Source organism: Thunnus thynnus, chromosome 2, assembly GCF_963924715.1.
Source record: "Thunnus thynnus chromosome 2, fThuThy2.1, whole genome shotgun sequence".
NCBI classification, from domain to species: Eukaryota; Metazoa; Chordata; class Actinopteri; order Scombriformes; family Scombridae; genus Thunnus; species Thunnus thynnus.
Genome location: NC_089518.1, coordinates 34,504,241 through 34,516,745, shown reverse-complemented (window position 1 = coordinate 34,516,745; position 12,505 = coordinate 34,504,241). Strand labels below are relative to the sequence as shown.

Below are 12,505 nucleotides of genomic sequence, written 5' to 3'. Positions count from 1 at the left end.
TCTAAGATATTGCTGATGTTCTATACTGTCATTACAAACCGAGAAGTAACTTAAAGACTAGCAGTACCAGTCGATGCGGTAATTTACACCAACATCCAAATGACAGGAAAGAGGCCCCTTTCGACTCGATTGTATAGGAGTCTATGACAAATAGTCTCTACCTCTCCCTTGTTTCATTACCTCAGTGAACACCTGCTTAGTAAGTTAATGGTCTAAATCGCTAGTTTCAAGTCTTCATCAATATGTCTTGGTGTTCATTTTGTAAATTATGGTCCCATTTAAAGTAAATTAGACGATAAAGCAGGATATGCTTTAGGATGTGGCTACCTTGTGATTGACAAGTCACTACCACGGCGACAACGTTGGTTACGTAACGTAAACCTGGCGTAACCAGATTCACAGAGTATAGACGTAGCTGCTGCTATTTCAGTGTGTTTTCAGTTCGTGAAAGTTAATTGTAACATTTTGGTCGTTTAAAAAGTCTTGTTTAGCGTTTGTTTGTACTCCAAGACCCTTGAATGAGTCGGATGTTCAGTTTTTCTGGTGAGCACATTTTGTTTTAATGGTTTTAATCCTGATTTTCACAAGCAAAAATTAGCATTGGCATTATCACAGTTAACCATTGACTAGCAGTTGGCAGTTAGCAGTTAGCAGCTAGTTAGGGTCAGCTCCACCCTCTCGTCCAAGTATGGTCACTTCTGGCTCCAAGATGGCGCCGGCCAAGATACCAAACCAGTCAGTTCAGAAAGTTATAGAACATCTGACCAAACTACGTCCATTATATATATATATATATATATATATATATATATATATATATATATATATATATATATATATATATATGTATTTTTTTTTACAGTATATGATTATTACACTCCATTAATTGTGGTATTGTTTTCGTGGTTTAACTTTTCGACAATGTCTATAACCCTTATCTTTACATCAGGGGCTGCAAACTGGTGACATGCATGCCACTATTAAATGAACAGAACATGTAACTGCTGAGTGAGACAAGTCGATTGTAAAAGGAAATTTGCTGTGTTCACTGTCTTTTCTACATTTGAGAAACTAGATCATCCACATAAAAGATAAAATCCTCTATTTATTATTTATAAATCCTTCCTATTCATTCTTACTCTTAGCAGTGATGGAAGAAGTATTTAGTATTCAGAGGTATTCAATGTAAAAATATTCCATTACAAGTAAAAGTCCCGTATGAAAAATCCTACTGAAATAAAAGTACATAAGTATTAGCAGCAAAATGTTGTTAAAGTATTAAAGCAATACATACTGGTTTGATCAGGTAGAATAGATTGCTGTTTGGACAAACTACAGGGAGAAATGATTATAAATGTTAAAATTCCCTTTTCATTTACTAATTAGGAGAGACTGGAGCATAGAAACATACAAAGAGGATTTTTTTTAACAGTAGTGCATTTAGGTATTTCACATGAACACGACAGTTTACACAACTTTATATTTAGTTTTACAGTTGTGGCTCTTTTTCCACAGTAAATAAACCCAGAAATATGGAGCACTTTCTTTTATACCAGTCCAAAATTCTCTATGATCTGACTTTTTAGACGCTCTGATACAAATAAAAAACGCATGCATAAAAGCAAGATTAAAGTAATCAAAAAATAGTACGCAAATATCTTAACATGTTTTGCTTGATAATCTGTGTAAACAAGCCATTTTTTAATATTAATTCAAATATTAATGTCAGTAACACAGAACATAGAACACTATTAAACAGTCCTTGACAGAAGGCTTTTCTTTCTTTTCTTTTTGCTGTCATATATTCCATTGTATAGACTTGTTTCAGTCTCTGAGTTCATTGAGTTTGTGTCAGCGAAAGAGTCCTGAAAAATCTCATTTTTATCTTCCAGTGGAAAACAGACATGTACTCTTAGCGCCCACTGTTAGGCCTCAAGGCTGCCATGGAGCACATTTCAGTTGGGAAGATGGCTCCTCTTAAATTGCCAAACCTGTATTTGCATGGAAGGTGTTACAGAGATGACTTGGTGAGGAATGAAAATAACTGCAATGACGCACAAGATATCATGGTGACTTTTATGGCATCCAAACCTCTAGATGGCAGTGAACGTCAAACATTTACAAGAGCAGAGTGAGAGAGAGGAAGTGCTTGAGAGAGAAGATCATTGTCAAGTTCACAGGAGTTAGCAGCAACACCACTTCCTTTGTTGACTACTAATTACAATGAAATGATTCTGAAAGTCAATATTGTTCTCAATGTGTTGAAATGCTTTTTATTTTTGATATTTCAACTTTCACACAGCAGTTTAAATTGCAAATGTAGATTCCCTCGTGAAAAACAAATTACATCAGTGTATTTATGTTATGAAATGGGAATGTGAGAATTTTAGCAGACAGGCAGCTCTTTTTTTCTCTCCCTTTTTTCAGTTTATAGCAAATTATGTTAGTAATTTTTGTCGTAGACGAACAGGCCAAAGGAAAGAAGAAAACATATAAGAAAACAAAAAATAAAATAAAACTTAAATTACACAATAGAAGGCCTGTCTTTTAGTTTTATATAAAGCAGTTTAAATGAACAAAATTTGCTTTAATATTTTCTGAACTGGTTGTGAGTTAACAATTGACTTTTTAATATATTTTATTTACTTAATTTTGTTTTATATTCTATTTGTTTGTTTATTCCACATCATTACTACTACTACTATTACTACTACTAATAATAATTTCCTTTTTTTTTCTCATTACTGAGCCATCTCCATGACAACCGCGGTTCAAAAGCACAAGATGCATAATGGCTTGTAAGTGGACTTTCATTTTTTATTTTCATTTTTGTTATTTTTGAGCAAATTTAACTATTTGATTGTTGTTAATTGCTTGTTTTGGTTCAGACTACAGTTTGCGTTTAGATTTTAGACTTCCTTTTTTATGGTTTTCTTTATTTTATAGAATCAGTAACGTTAGATATTATTCGTTACCCCCAACACTGTTAATTATGTATTGTAGTACTGATTCTATAAAGTAAACGCATTGTGTAGTTACAGTAATAAATTCATTTTAGCCGTAACGAAGTATTACAAACATTATAACGTTTTACATTTACTGTGTCAAGTAACGCGTAACAGCATCGGCGCGTGAACCGGAAAGCTGTTAGTTTGTCGCCGTTTTCCCGCTCACAGTGAATAAATCATCACGTTTAACGGCGCCACTGACCGGTAACGGTTTAACTTTCTGCTAACTGCTAACTGCTAACAGCTCGACCTTATCGCCGCCCTATCTGAGTAGCGCATGCGCGAGCGGGACTGCCATCTTGGACAGGTGCGTTTTATTACTGTTATTGTGTACTATCCAAATATTTGGGCATATTGTACTTTGATAATATTGTTCTTGAAACTTTTATAATACATTTTGCTGCTAATACTTGTGTACTTTTACTTAAGTATGATTTTTATGCAGGACTTCTACTTGTAATGGAGTACTTTTACAATACTGTATTGGTACTTTTACTTAATTAAAAGGTCTGATTACTTCTTCCACCACTGAACATTTCACATTAACCAACCAACTAAACATCACCAGTTATAAATGCCAGAGTTATCCACTAATCTAACTAAATACCAAAATACATATCAACGTTTTGTTCTTTCTCAACCATCTCTGATTGAAATTGAAGTCGTGAAAATCATGAAACACCTTTTATCGCATTTAATAGTGGTGATAAATGTGTTTTTGTACTGCTATGATTTATTTTGACAGTATCAAAGCGGAAATGATAAGCGTCAGCCGTTAACTCGACGCAGCCGTTAAAACGCTCGAGCCCAACGCTGCCCTTGACTGACCCACGTGAGTCCGTATAACTTCCTATCCTGCTGCTAAGCCGGGTAGCAGCAAGACACATTAACCTGCTGCATTCACACTAAAACGAAAACTACGATTTTATTTTATTTTATCTGATTTCCGGCTGGGCTCGGCTAACATGGCGTGCAACAGTAAGTCTGTGCTGTTTTTACTGCGGCGCTGTATCTCACTGCGTCATGTAACGTTGTCGGCAGGGATCAAAACAAGAGGCGGCGTGCTGTCAGCCAGGTGCGGGTTCATTCAGCAGCGGACACCGACGACCCGGACAGACTGTCTGCGGAGCCTCTGTCAGCTTCAGCCCGCACTGAAAAGCATCCAACAAAGCCTCTGTACTAAGGTGAGTGATAACTTTAAAAGTCCTGCATGAAAAATCCTGCTTAAGTACATAAGTATTAACAGAAGTATTGCAGTAAAAGTAGTGGTTTGGTCTCTGATATATTATTATTATTACATATACGGAAGCATCAGTGTGTAAGCAGCATGTAAATGTTGTAGCTGCTGGAGGTGGAGCTAGTTTCAACTACTTTAGATACACTTAGCTATATGGTCCAGTGGTTCCCAACCTAGGAGTCAGGCCCCTCCAAAGGGTCACCAGATAGTGTTTCTAATATATAATTAGGTACACCATTCAATATAATGCACCCCAGTACAGCACCACCACTCACTATGACTCTCAATAATAAACAAAAAGTAGAATTATCACCTTTCTGACAATGTCAACACAAACTGAAAATGTATAAGCTTCGTAAATGTAGAATTTATGGCAGAGCTGTCGTATTGGATTGCATTAGATTGCATAGGTGTTCCTAATGAAGTGGTCTGTGAGTGTATACTGGGCTCTTACAGGCCACTTGTGGCCAAACAAAACTCTGGATGAAGGCAGGAACACTTCTGTATATCAGCACATCTCTACTCATAAGATGAGGCTGGTGTACTAACAGATAATGAATGACAATATAATAAAATACAGTTGTGATAATATGAAATATGTCTTCATATGAGAAGTTATAATTGCTGAAATAACACTTAAAATGTCCCTATAAACCATTTGTTAAATGTTTGTATACTGGTTGTAATTGTTAAATAGGGGGACTTAAAGTAAATTCTTACCCTCCTTTTGAATTGTTTAGTGATAACTTGAGAAATAAAATGTGGATTGGATACTAAAAAACCTGGAAAACTTGCACCTGCACACCATTTCTTTCTGTTACAGAGTTCACTTTGATCAGTTACAAAAACAGTCTCACATTTCCGGTGATTTCAGTTTGCCAATTATGCACAAGAGGATTTGTAGTGCTCCAAGCATCACGTCAAGCTGTCGCGGCCTGTAGTTTCTTTGTGACTTGCAAGAAAATTCATCCTCTTTGTGGCTAAATAATAATATTTGACACCTTGTCTTCCAGGCAGGGGCACCTTGTGAGGATGAATACCCTCCACTGCCGGCCTATCAGGCTGATTCAGAGCCAGAGAAGAAGGAAGTCTACATCGTACAGGTGAAAGGTCTCCCGTGGTCGTGCACGACTCAGGACATCCTGCAGTTCTTCTCAGGTGAGACTCTGGATTTTCACTTGAGCACATTGTCAGAAAGTGATCGTCCTTCAACATCCTTTATTAGAGTCCAACTGATAAATCAACTGGCTGATATTGTTGGTTAATAACAGATACATCAGTGTCAGGATGAATGTTGGCAAACACACATTTAAAAATTGCAGTACATCAATGTTTGTGAGGCTGCTGCATTTTGATCTTTTGTGAACTTCAAAGTTTGTGTTTTTATTTAGTCTTCATTTATAACTGTTCAAAATTTCATCATATTTGATAGTACAGTGGAAACCGCTTATAGTGATCACGTCTGTCCAGGTCAAATTGATCACTATAAGCGGATAATTATTACAACCGTTTTTTTTTTCTTTTTCTTTATTTCTCATGCAGATTACTATCTAATTGACATTTGTATATTACAGCTGGCGATCAGACTGATTAGAGATGTACAACCCTGCCATGAGGAAGGACAAAAACATTACTAGAAAGAGGAGATGACATTTCTCTTCGTTTGACAACGTTAAAAGTACACAAACCTATAGAGGTGCGCCGCAACGCCTAATAATGGTGCTGCAGCCGCTAAGTCAATATCATACATGTATCATGGGAGTAAGATTTAAAGAAAAAAAAAAAAAAGAATTACCGTAGTTTTAAAATGTTTTTACATATGTCGTCATGTATGAAAAGAGCCAAAATGAACACTGTAAGTGGACTACTTGATTACTATAAGCAAATTATTTAAAATAATTTAAACAGCATTTGTATATGAATGATTCTGTCCTGAGCTGTTTGATCATTATAAGTGGTTGATCACTGTATAGATTATTGTTCAGCTGTTTAACATCCTGTCTCAGTACAAAATATATCTTTGTCATAACTCCTAAATCACTAAATCAATGTAAAAAAATCTGCGTCTTAAGTCAAAAGCTTTATCAAGCATTGTACTATGAAATCGTTAAGTTTACTGTCCTCTATGATTGTTCAACATAAAAAGTACTTAAAGGTGCCCGGTGACGTTTTCTCGGCAACAAACAAAAGTTATGTTTACATTCACCAAAACTCAATGTGTGCATCCTTGATGTCTAACAAACATGTCAGATCCATCCTCATAAAACATTTGCAAAGCTGATTTTTCTTAAAAGTTTGAATCCTGTATTGTTTATATAGATGTTACTTGCTATCGATCTTCTTCTTCTTTTCTGCCTTTGTTGGCTCGTTGCGTCACTTCTTGTCGCATTACAGCCGCCTGTAGATCAGCTGATCAGTGTGAAACCGCTGGCAGGACCCTGCATCACGTCTCCTGCATACGTGCGCACATGCACTCATGACTCATATATTGTTCCTGTGCTTCAGAGTGCAGGATCCGTAACGGGTTGACGGGGATCCACCTCACAGTGGACAGGCTGGGGAGGCCGACGGGACGAGCCTTCATCGAGATGGAGCACGAGGAAGACGTCAACAAAGCTCTGGAGAAGCACCGTCAGTACCTCGGTCCTCGCTACGTCGAAGGTTCGTCATTTTGACATGTCGCAGTAGGAAAAGTTTAGGTGTAAATAATACAATTAATGATGGCTGAATTAAATTTAGCTTGTTTGGTGTCAGGGTGCTACACTGGTAATAGGACGCTTGAATATAGCAGAGCCATCGTTAATGTTATTAGTAACATGTGTCGACTGTGAAAGAGTCCTGGAAAGCAGCAGTTCAGGATCTGAAGTTAGCAGAGACTCAGCTTCTCTTCAGAGTTTACATTATTTCATGTTGCAAAAAACTCTTCTTTCATATCTGTTTAAACGATGTTTACAGGCACCTGAAGAGTTTACTAATTAAGCTTAACTTTAAATTGTAGGCCTGTTGTTTTTTTTCATGATTTGGAAAACCAACGTCTGATCCTGTCCATCGGAGATCAACCAGTACTGATAAAGCTTTCAGTAGATTTCATGCAGATGCAGATAATAAAGAAGGTGTCTGTGTTAATGTGATCTTAGGTAGGTTCACATTTTTTCAGGTCTGTCTTTAAACAATACTCACATGTCCATATGTAACATAGAAACTGTAATCACTCCTCCTGTTTACATGAAATCCCTCCTGACATGCCTCCTGTAAGTAATAGAGGACAAAAGCCACAATCCTCGTTCTGTGTAAGAACGTATTCCACAGTTTATCTGAAGCAAACACGAGGCGTCAGCTGTCCATCAAATCACATGGATACCTTCCAAAGTTACAACCTTTTTAGTGCAAAATTGCAACAACAGTGTTTCAGTACTGAGCTGTGATGATGTGATAAACTCTGGAACGACTGCAGCAACCAAAACCCGTTTCTTATGTTCATACGGGCAGCTGACTTTGGTTATAAGACATAAAAAAGTGTGAATCTAATCTTTGAAACTGCACTACAAAATTGATCATGATAAACTTTTTATTTTGTTGTATTAAGTGACATCCTCCCTTGAAGAGAAGATCACCAATCCAACCACTCCTCTGATACAGCAAAGCTTCTTTTTAAAGACATAATAACAGTCCCAGCTGTGTAAATAATAAAAGCAAAATGTTCATGTTCTGCTCTTTTGCAGTGTATGAAATAACAAACGCTGATGCTGAATCCATCCTGAAGAAAGCCATCCAGCCTCCAGCTGATAGCGGGGTGGTGCGGATCAGAGGCCTCCCCTTCACCTGCACTGAGTCCGACATCGTCCACTTCTTTTCAGGTAGGTGACTCAACCATGTGCCGTCATACCACTGGACACCGCTCTGTCTGACGGACTACGTGCCACTAAGTTATCTTGCTTCCTCATGACAATAATCCTTTGATCGCTACAGTAACGTAACGTCTTCGGAGCCGTTTCTAAACAAACTAACATGCCCAAAACTCTTGGAGGCAAAGGTACATGTTGATGTGTTTTTAACAGTTTTTGGAGGTCTTCATCACAGAGGAATAAACCTGAAGTTCTTTTGATATTTTACAAATCTTACCTTTAGTCACCGAATGTATCTTAAAATGAGAAAAATAAGAATCTGAATCTGTGCACCTCAGGTCTGGATATAGTGGAGAACGGGATCACCATCGTCACAGACAACAGAGGGAGGAAGTCTGGGGAGGCCTACGTGCAGTTTTCTTCCCAAGAAGCAGCTGATGAAGCTCTGCAGAGAGACAGAGAGGTCATAGGAAACAGGTCGGATGCTGCTTGATATATAAACGCTCATATTAAGACCTGTAGCTTTATAATCCTTTGTCCAATATTTATTTCATTTCTGGAGAAACAAAGTAGCAAATCAAAGCAGCACAAATCATTTTTTGTTAGTTTATTTGCTGCTGATCCTGTGATGTTTATATCATTGGTAGATACATCGAGGTGTTTCCCAGTAGAAGCGAAGAAATTCATTCTACTTGGAGGAGGAGGACGAGTTCATCTTCTTCACAGATGAGCTCTCAGTCAGTGACCAGGAGGTCCGTCTCTGCCGCAATGACCAACCCCAGAACTGGTGAGAGCATTTTTACAGTTCAATATAGAGGAAAAAAAACATGGTGTTTGTTTTGGTTTTTTAATAAAAAAGAGTGATAAATAGATAAAGAAAAAGCTCAAATCTGATTTTGAAATTACAGTTTGTAGTTCAATTGTTTATTTTTGTACTTTTTTAGATGGACTTAAGTGTCTTCTTGCAACATAAAACACTTTTTGATCCACAGGGATAAAAAATCCAAGTGAAAAATGGTTCAAACTGATCTACTCCTTTCTGAAAATGTAGATAACTTTTAATGAAAATTGGTAAAAACAGAAAAGATGTTTTGAATAGAAATTGAAGCCGAGACATTTAGTAAACATTAGTAAAGTGAGGAGATCTTTTTAAGATTATATCTGTGATTAAATTTGTTACTGTAGCCACTAAAAGCTGTTTTATTCGCTCCTTCAGGATCTTCTCAGAGCTCGTCTCTACCGCTTCATTACATCCACATGAGAGGTCTTCCTTTCAACGCGTCCGGAGAAGACGTTGTGAAGGTAAAAAAAAAAAAAAAAAAAAGATGATGAATGTTGAATCAGACGACAGGTGGGAATGTTTTCTCTAACATGTTTCTTTTCCTCCCGCAGTTCTTCTCTCCTCTAGTTGTGTCAAAGATCCTGATCGAGTGCGGTCCTGACGGGAGGCCGAGCGGAGAGGCCGACGTTTACTTCAGCTGCCACCAGGACGCCATGGCTGCCATGTCCAGAGACAGAATGCACATAGGTGAGACTGTTAGAGAGCCGTTAACAACAATCAAAATAGCTGCTGTGTTTTTATCAGACGCTGATCTTCAGTCTGGGTTTTATATTTATTCAAGTAAGAATCAGCTTCTCAGTTTTCATTGAGCAGACATGGTGGCGAGTGTCTACTGTTAAATCTTCATTATTCTCAGGAAGTACAGTTTCAAGTGTTTACATGTAGCCTCTCTGCTATTTTTCCACAGTACGGTAAACCAGGACAAGTCCACATATTCAGCATATTCTGATCCATCCTGCTAAATTTGGCATTTTGTTTATCGGTGGATCTCCAGAGTGGATCGTGCATTTGGTCGTGTGTGTATCTGTCCGCAGCTAATCTCACATGCTATCGGACCCATCAGTCTAATATTTTTTGTGTACATTTATTGACTGTATGTTCAAGTAACTCTCATGGTTGCGATGATTCACAATATTTGAAAAACCTATTTTATAATGTGATTCCTTATGAGCCTGTAGTAAAGCTCAGTATTTCATCTTTTCAGCAGTTCTCGCCATTTTACGACACGACGTGGCAAAAAGCATTTCATCAGCAGTCAGCCAGGCTAAAAACAAGCCGTACCTCGTCTGTCGCAGGACACGTTTTGGCCTTTGTCGTGTCTCAAAAACTGACGTCTATAGAGGAGTTTAGTCTCATCTTAAACCGGATCATCTGCAGATTAATTCCATACATGATATGTTATGATCCACTGAAGTTAGGCACGATACAAGATGAATAAACCCCCGTATTTGTTAGCTTCGCCGCCATCTTGACTGTGAGGGAGCCAGTAGGGACAGGAAGAGTGAGATTCAACTCTTCTTCTCTTTTTTTGTCTAAATAAATAACAAAGTTTAAATTGAGAAGTTTGGACTTATCATTTGTTTATTGTTTCCTTATAAAGTTTATACAGTCAGGTGAACCAGGGACACTCGGTTACAATATCATTACACTATTCTATGCATGTTAAAGAAAACTCTGACTACACTTTATTAAACACTTTGCATACATCTATAAAAGAAAACTTACACACCTGGTGGAGATCTGCTGTCTGAGTGAACTCTTCTAGTTTTAAATGAGTTTAACGTTCACTTTAAATTCATCTCTCCTTTATAAAATCCTGATATTCCTGACAGGATTTAGTTAAACTCTTAAAAAAACAATATAATTCTGTCACTAAATCTGTTTTAATGCAGATTATAAACATTTTCTGTCCTCTATAATATATATATTTCTAGATTTAGAGGATTGTGCAGCTGTGGTGAAGGTTCAGTTGCTGAGTGAAGCATATTTTTGTCATTTTAAGTGAACTGGAAATGTTTTTACTGGTTAAAGCATTTTCAGTGCAGCAGATCTTCAGCTTCCATGATTACCAGTGTTCCCAGTGAGGCTCTGCGTTGTGGTTTATGTTGTTTGGGGAACTTTGGCAGTTTGAGAACTTTGCTGAGGATTAAGATACTTTCTGGTCTGCACTGTGTTACAGATTATTATCATATTGCAGTTAAAATATAACGTTGTAATAATAATTGTTGTTGTTTGGTCTCTCTCTAACTTTTAGGTGAAAGATACATCGAGTTATTCCTGAACTCTGCACCAGACTCTGATGGAAGGTGAGAAACACTGAAGCAGATCCAGAGAGTCTTCTTAACAAGACAAATACACGTAGGGAGGGTTACTGCATTTTGAAACTCTTGCAACGTAAATAAATTCAGTAAATTTGAATGTTAAACTGGTTTTTCTATCAAAATATTTCAGTTTTAAACAAAAGAAATGTTGCATGTTGCAGAATATTGATCCCTCAGGTTAAACTTTGTGATTTAACACAGTGTGTGTGTGTTTTTTTTTTCCTACAGGTGAAAGCTGATGCACAGATGCCAAATAAACACACAGGACTATTTTACTGGTATTTATTTCCCAGCCTGACATCGACATCAAACAAACATTCCTGGTGTCAAATGAAACCGTCTGATCCGTCTCCATCCAACAGGAGTTAATCACAGTATGAAATCCATTAATAAAGATTATAACGAATGTGGACTTTACTGGATTATTTAGTAAAGGTTACTGACATTATAACACGGAAGAAAATGCAGTTTTGTCTGACGAGCTCATGTTAAATTATACATGTTTCAAAATAGTTGTGAAGAATATGGTTCAACATGTTCCGAGAGAAATAAACAGACTGAAGCTTTATGTCAAAATTGTTTCTTCTCAAAAAGTTTCTGACTTAACACGACGTCTCCCCTCTGTACATGTGATATTCAGATGAATTGTGATTTAAATCAACACTTTGTGAGAAAACCTGCTGTGACTCGTGCTCGTTTGATCTAATGTGGGAGTTTCTAAAATGAGACATTTAACACCACATGTAGCCAAAAGGGAAGAAAGATTTAAAAAATACTGTAACTTCATGCAAAATCATAGAGATGTTGATCTTAAAATTGTTATTTTCAGCAGTTAAGAGAACTAAATATTGTACACAAGATTCACCTCATTCTTTCAGGTTTCACACACATCTGAATGTCATCAGAAGAAATTTGTCCTTCAGTGTAATTTCACATTAAAACAACCAAGTATAGAAAAATTATTATCTATCAAGAAAAGTGTAAGTCAGCACCGTGTGAGCTGATTCATTTTCAAAGTTGATAAAATGCAAATATGTTAAAGCTCCTCTACAGTTGTTTTAAGACATGAAATGTCTATTTTGTGTCCAATGTTTTCTCTACAAATAAGTTAACTACCTAAAGGTCTTTAAAATGACATCATCTCATCCTCTCTCATTAAAAACTCCAGAATCTATAAATATGCAAATATATATTTAAATTCAAAAGTTTAACTGCTGGACTGCAGGACGTCTCCTGCTTCACTGTAAAGTTTA

General features: G+C 37.0%; 1 protein-coding gene across 4 annotated transcripts; it reads left to right on the top strand.

The window, feature by feature from the left end:
• The first annotated feature begins 474 nt into the window (after positions 1 to 474).
• On the top strand, positions 475 to 11,820 carry grsf1 (G-rich RNA sequence binding factor 1). 4 transcript variants are annotated; one of them, XM_067571887.1, is made up of 11 exons: positions 475 to 543; positions 4,050 to 4,192; positions 5,259 to 5,403; positions 6,751 to 6,906; positions 7,968 to 8,102; positions 8,429 to 8,567; positions 8,738 to 8,877; positions 9,307 to 9,392; positions 9,483 to 9,618; positions 11,186 to 11,237; positions 11,481 to 11,820. In XM_067571887.1, exons 1-11 carry the CDS (start codon positions 519 to 521, stop codon positions 11,482 to 11,484), a joined length of 1,161 nt encoding a protein of 386 aa, XP_067427988.1. In that variant the 5' UTR covers positions 475 to 518; the 3' UTR covers positions 11,485 to 11,820. The 4 variants fall into 4 exon arrangements, with proteins under 4 accessions (XP_067427988.1, XP_067427996.1, XP_067427971.1 ...); XM_067571895.1 differs by lacking the exon at positions 475 to 543 and adding an exon at positions 2,750 to 2,798; XM_067571870.1 differs by lacking the exon at positions 475 to 543 and having other exon boundaries at positions 3,847 to 4,192.
• The last annotated feature ends 685 nt before the right edge of the window (positions 11,821 to 12,505 follow it).

Coding starts and splice junctions, on each gene's coding strand:
- grsf1 (XM_067571870.1), top strand. CDS start 3,974: ATGGCGTGCAACAGTAAGTCTGTGCTGTTTTTACTGCGGCGCTGTATC. Junction 4,193..5,258: donor AACAAAGCCTCTGTACTAAG/GTGAGTGATAAC, acceptor CTTGTCTTCCAG/GCAGGGGCACCTTGTGAGGA. Junction 8,103..8,428: donor CATCGTCCACTTCTTTTCAG/GTAGGTGACTCA, acceptor TGTGCACCTCAG/GTCTGGATATAGTGGAGAAC.